We start from the raw sequence: 5,960 nt of genomic DNA on the forward strand, positions 1-5,960 counted from the left end.
CACCTCTCCTCTCTCCAGAAGTGACGCAACATCACCAGCTAAGGGCCCACCTGGGGGTGCAAGGCAGACTTCCTGGGCGAGATGGCATTGGGTTTGCTACTCAAGGTTGGAAAGGATTTCAATAAACAGAAGCTGGATGAGTCAGGAGGGGATGTGGTGAAACAAGCCCAGGTGAGAAAGCTCCAGGGCATTTGGTGTGGCTGGAATGAGGGGCACCTGTGTGTGTAAGGGGTCAGGGGGAGTAGGTGAAGGAGCTGGTGAGCCAGGGTGGGGACAGCCTGTGTCAAGCTGCGGGGTTTGGGCTTTCTCCCCTAAGTGGGGTGAACTACTGGGAGTAAAATGAAGTCATTCAGGGAGATGCTCTCTGGGCTCCACCTAAGTCCTGGGATTTATTGATCTCCCTGCTGTAGAGCCATTTCAAAGCTGCTCTTGGAATGCAAACACGGTTTCTCTGGTGATTGAAACAAGTGGTTCAACTCCTCTGTGACTCCAGCAATTACTTTATCGATAACTCAGAGCTGAACTGGGTGACACTTTCCCTCAGCTGGGCCAAAAAAAGGCAAGTGGTATTTAGTTTTAAGACTTAAATACATATTCATGAGCCACCTAATGCAAAAAAACTTCTCAGTGAAATTTAATAAAGAACATTTTAAAAAGTTGTTAAACTGAAAATCAAAAACAAGAGATTGAAAAGGCTTCCAGATGCTGGCCAATCCCAGCTCCTAAAAAACAGACACCAAGAGATCACAGACATTTAGAAAGAGAATGGGCACCAGATATGTAGAATGGGAGTATGGAATTTGGCTCTGAGCTTCCCAGTGGCCAGAGCAAAAAGGGAGCATGGTAGGAATGAGTTTAGGGCCTCCTTATTTCCCTCCTCCATGGCTAGACTTCCAGCTCCTCTGAAAACACCCAGATAGGCCCCTGTGGGCACCACAAATAGAGAAGCTAGGCACCTCAGGTGCTCAGTGACCTCAAAGTTGGTCACTGATCTTTCCTTTGGTTCAGGATTACACAAACAAGGTGGTTAGAGTCTCATAAAGTGCGAATGGTCAGGAAGCCTTTTGAATGACAATTTAAAATGGACTTTCAAAGCAGGTTCGTTGTTTTTCTAGTGTGGGGATGGCCTGGCCATCAGCAATGTCCATGGCAGCACCAGCCTCAGAGCCCTGAGATGTGTGGCTGTGAACGGAGTAAGGAGGTTCTAACCTCCCACTGGCCTCTATAAAGCAGCCAAAGCAGACAGGCTCCGGTCCCATCTCTGCCCTCTCTTCTACCCCCCCCCCCCAAGCTGTGACCAGACAAGTAAAGCAAATTCTCATCCCCGGCCGTTTTCTTCTCAAAGAAAGCAAAAGGCCCTTTTCAATTCAAAGCTAAAAATCAGAATGAAATCTTAGAAAAATAACCCAGTACCTTTCACCTGAGTGAGAAATGGGTTTGTACAGGCTTTCAGGTCTAAGTAGAATACCTCCCAAGCCGCCCCAAAGGCGCTGTCACCTCCCATCAGGGAAAATGAAACTCCTTCCTCGAAGAGGTGCCTGCCCCCCACCCTTTGGCCCTGGCTGTCCTCCAGAGCCTGCATTGGTGGGTCCTGCTTCCTCGGGGCAGCCCCAATGCCAGCCTGTGTGACAGGAGCTGCAAATGGACAGAGCACACTACACCCGCTGACTCTCCTGAAGGGACATGTCGCTGGATCTGGGCCACACGCCTGTCACTTCGAGTTACTTCTGTGAATCAGATTGAGAGCTCCTTGAGAGAACAACGTCATGCATATTCTGCTATAGGGCCCGGCCAGCCTAGAACCTTCCAAGTTCACTGAATTTGGGAGGATGCGTTCTTGGAGACAAACTACACTTGACACCAAAATGTAAAGCCACCTGCCAATGGGACAAGTCTTACCAACACCAATACAGCCAATTACACTACCTTATCTTGACTACTTCTTACTTTTAAAGGATCCACATCTATAAAAAAGCAGGAAACTAAGTAAATGGCCCATGGCTCACTACTTTAATTCCATGAAACATCCAACAATGAGTGCCACTGCTACACAATGCAGTCAGTCACTAGTAATAGCTCTACTCTGTGGAGCCTGGAAGAGATGTCTTAACACCTTTCTAAGCACAGTTCCCTCCACCCCCAGGTGGGGACAACAGCCACCTCCCTCCCCAACCAGGATTCCCTCTGTAAGTTATGTCTGTGAAGGTCACTGCTTTAGGGATACTCTAACTCGCATGCCATCAAGGGGGTGAAAAAAAAAAAGCTGCATCATTTAATTGCTATTTATTTTCATAAACATGAGGTATTTCAAAGTGCTATAAGATGCAGCACTAAATATATACATTTTGAAAGAAATTAAACACAGAACTTTGCATTTACCCAGTTCTATGCACCAAACATGAACAAATACATTAACAGGAAGAAACAGGCTAGGAAAAAGGCATATATATATAGTAAATTTCTTTACAAAAGTTTTCTTAGTTCAAAAAGTGATAAAGTAATATCTACTCAAAACTTTCACAACTCATTTTCATACGAAAATATAAGTATCAAATTTAGTTATGTATCAGCATCATACTAAAGTATACAGGCAGTGTAAGAATTAGTACAGTACATAACAGAGATTAACAATATATTTGTATACAAAACATGCTCCTCAAACATTGAGGTATTACAGTACTTAGGTATGAACTTCCAGTCTAATACTGGCCACAAAAGCCACCTCTCATTACCCGGACGCATACAAAAGGCGGGTGTGTCAGTGGTATTTACAGAAGTGTCCTGGGGGTCTCAATGGCAAACCCCTCCCGTGGCATCGGCTGGAACGTAAGCACCATTTTAAAAGGAATGACATTCTGATGTTTGGAGACTTGCAACAAGGTGACTTCCACAGCCCGAGAGGCTCCCCACTGTCACGCACTCCCACGGCTGTCCCGGAGGTGACTCGGAGGAAACGTCAAGGGCCACACAGCATCCCATCACCCAGGCCCTCTCTCCCGAGGTCCTGGCAGAACTAACCCCACATGTCCTGCTCCCCACCCAGATCCAAACTCGACAGGGTGGGGGGAGGGGACCGATTTGAAAGTAAACCAACATTCTTAATGTCAACACAATGTAAAAAAACAAAAAAAACAAAAACAAAAATCAAAATGTGCAAAGTGGCAGTGGCTGTCCAGTTTGGAGAACCGTTTAGCAAGTCCGCGCGAGTTCTAGCTTCTTGAGCAGCTGCTGCTGCCGGGCCTGCAGCTTCTCCTTCTCCAGCAGCAGCTGGTGCTCCTCGGCCTGCAGGGAGTGGACGTACTCGGTGGCCTTTTTCAAAATGACCACCTTGGCGGCCTTCTCGTTCTTCACCAGCTCCGGCACGTGGTCCCTGAGCGTGAGGAAGCTGGAGCGCAGGTCGTTGCGGCGCTGGCGCTCCAAGATGTTGTGGTTCCGGCGGCGCTCGCTGTCCTCCGAGTCGGAGTTGCGGGGGCTCAGGCTCTTGGCCTTCGGGGGGATGACGCTCTTGAGGGGCCGGGGGGACACTTCGCTCTTAATCTTCTTCTGGGGCGGCGCCTCCTCGCTCTCCACGAAGGGCGGGGGCGCGGCGTAGTTGTGCGGCTGGTGGATGGGGACGCAGCGTTTGAGGATCAGGTCCCCCGGCTGGGCTCTCCCCGGGCCCAGGGCCGCGCTCTTGGGGCGCACGGTGATGGTGAAGGTGGTGACGGCCTTGCTGCTGGCGGAGGACCGCCGCTTCTCCACGGTCACCACGTCGATTTCCTCCTCTTCGTCTTCCTCTTCGTCGTCTTCGTCATCTTCAAGAACAAGATGGGAGTTATTGTCAGAGTGAGACACAAGAACCTTTCTCTCCCTCTGTACCGCCTCTTCCAGGCCCTGGCGCCTTTTGCTATTATTATGGTTCCATCAACAGAGATGGGAAGAGAAATGTACTTTAGATCTTTTCAATTAATGTACTTTAGATCTTTTCCTTCCCCAATATTCCTAGCAGTTTCAGCTTCCAGGCTCAAGCAGGTGGCAGATATAGAAAGAACCTGGATTTGGGGGTGAGACAGAATCCTGCCTCCATCAGACACTCGTTGTGTGATCCTGGGCAAGTCACTAAACCTTTCCAAGCCTTAGTTTCCTATTAAATGGGACCAAAACCACAAGGTTCTTGAGATGGACCTGTAATATGCAGAGAGCTGGCCTGGTACACAGATGCTCAGTAAATGGTAGCTTTTAACGCCATCGCCAGTCTACCCCCTAAACTTATTCATATTTCCATCTGACATTTAAGAATTGAGGCTCCTCATTTAGCAATTCTACACTTGGCTGCGTTTGATTTTAGGCCCTTAAACAAACTTACAGAACAATTTAATGAAGCCCTTTTTTCATCTAGCAGACATCCCGTCTTCACTAGAGAGTCCTAATCCACAGGCGCTCTAAACCCAAACATGGGAGCACCTCTGCTCCGTGGCCAGTAATAACTGCAGCAGCAAAGGCGTGTAATATCACCCCCCCCCTCCCTCATTTACTACGTGCCGGGATAGAAAATTATTGTTTAAAAACGCAAGCATGAAAAACCAAAACACTGCTGCTGCTTGATCTGACGGGGACCGGAAAGCCCAACAATTGTAGGATTTGTTCTGAAGCCGAAATGTGAGGCTGTTGCAGCCTGTGGGTCCCTTTAAGCCCATGTTTTGGTTTTCTGCCAAGAAGACAGCTGTTGGAAGGAAGTGCTTCCTCACCGAGAGCTGTCAAGGCACAGACATTAAAGGGACAGACCAGCTTCAAACTGGAGGCTTATCACCAAGCTTCCTTCCAGGAGCCTCAGAGGAATCCGTCCTCGGCCCAGGAGGAAATTTAGGCCTTTAATCCGCCTGCCTTCTGAAAACACTGGGCTTCGGGATTCCAGGAACACAAGCTCCCAGCCCCCAAAACAAGGGCTGTTTGGAGTATTTGGGGAAGAGTTCTTTCTTTACCTCCAAGGGCCCCAGGCAGTCTTCCTTTTAACCCTACCCTCCAAGACCAAGGCACACAATGGAACTTATCAATGAGTGCTTCTAGGGCGTGTGAGTGCCTGGAGGGCCAGCCCAGTGCCCGCCCTCACCTCGAAGGACACCGGGTTACAAAACCCAACTCGGATCAGAAATTAGTCCTGGAAATTCTGGCTCGGAGACAAAACTGGACCCAGTCTCACTGCGCGCCGTGAAGAGGCGGCCCCTTGGGAATGTACACAACCTCTGCTGGACTTGCCGCCAGCTGCTGGGGGAGGCAGGGGTGGCCCCTTCACCCCCAGGCATTCAGAGCCTCCGCCTCCCTGGGATATCGCCGCCTGCCGGCCACCTACCAGGAGCAAGTAGCCCACCACCCACAAAGGGAGGGGGAGAAGAGCACCCAGATTTAAAAAATAAAAATAAATTTGCTACAAGCCATCTGCGCAATCTCCCTCTAACTTTCTGTGCCTGCACAGGATTTTGCACAATGCCTGTGCCTTCTCAGGGGTGTCTCCCCACCTCTGACCTGGGTCAAATCCCTCTCCCCCGCCCCAGGGCTAACAGGTTTCTGCCCAAGTAATGCAGCCAGCGGCCTCGTTACCTCCCACCCACTTTTTACTGATTTTATGCTGCCGAGAGGTGGGCGACTAGACCGGATGAGGGCCATTGATGGAATTGGGCCCCCAGCGGGAAGAAGGAACTTTCAGTGAAGGTGACACTTTGGATAACACCTTCTTAGCAACTCTCACTCAACCTCTCCTCCTAATCCTGGGGGTCCGTTTGACAAAAAAACAACCCTCAGTCTTCATCGCTACTCCCAAAACGCTCCCCATCAAAGCCTAAACCAGCAGTGACAAAGGGCGCGCACCCCCACGCCAGCACCCCAGGAAGGCAGCCGGCCCCGGCGTGGTCTTTACCTGAGTCGCTCAGCGTGTCCTCGCCGGAGGTGCTGAGAGCCTTGTGGTCACCCCCCCCGGCCGGGCG

The 5,960-nt window shown here is 50.1% G+C and overlaps 1 protein-coding gene across 1 annotated transcript in view; it reads right to left on the reverse strand.

Moving 5' to 3' along the window:
- Positions 1–2,311: 2,311 nt before the first annotated feature.
- Positions 2,312–5,960, reverse strand: part of MYCN (v-myc avian myelocytomatosis viral oncogene neuroblastoma derived homolog) — a 5,798-nt gene continuing 2,149 nt past the window's right edge. The window contains exons 2-3 of the mRNA XM_015566416.1: positions 5,236–5,274; positions 2,312–3,794 (exon numbers count right to left, since the gene is read on the reverse strand). Of these exons, the coding sequence (XP_015421902.1) occupies positions 3,190–3,794; positions 5,236–5,274 (644 nt within the window). The 3' untranslated portion in view covers positions 2,312–3,189. The remainder of the gene's footprint in view (positions 3,795–5,235; positions 5,275–5,960) is intronic.

Source organism: Myotis davidii, unplaced genomic scaffold (assembly GCF_000327345.1).
Source record: "Myotis davidii unplaced genomic scaffold, ASM32734v1 scaffold238, whole genome shotgun sequence".
In the NCBI taxonomy this organism is placed as follows: domain Eukaryota; kingdom Metazoa; phylum Chordata; class Mammalia; order Chiroptera; family Vespertilionidae; genus Myotis; species Myotis davidii.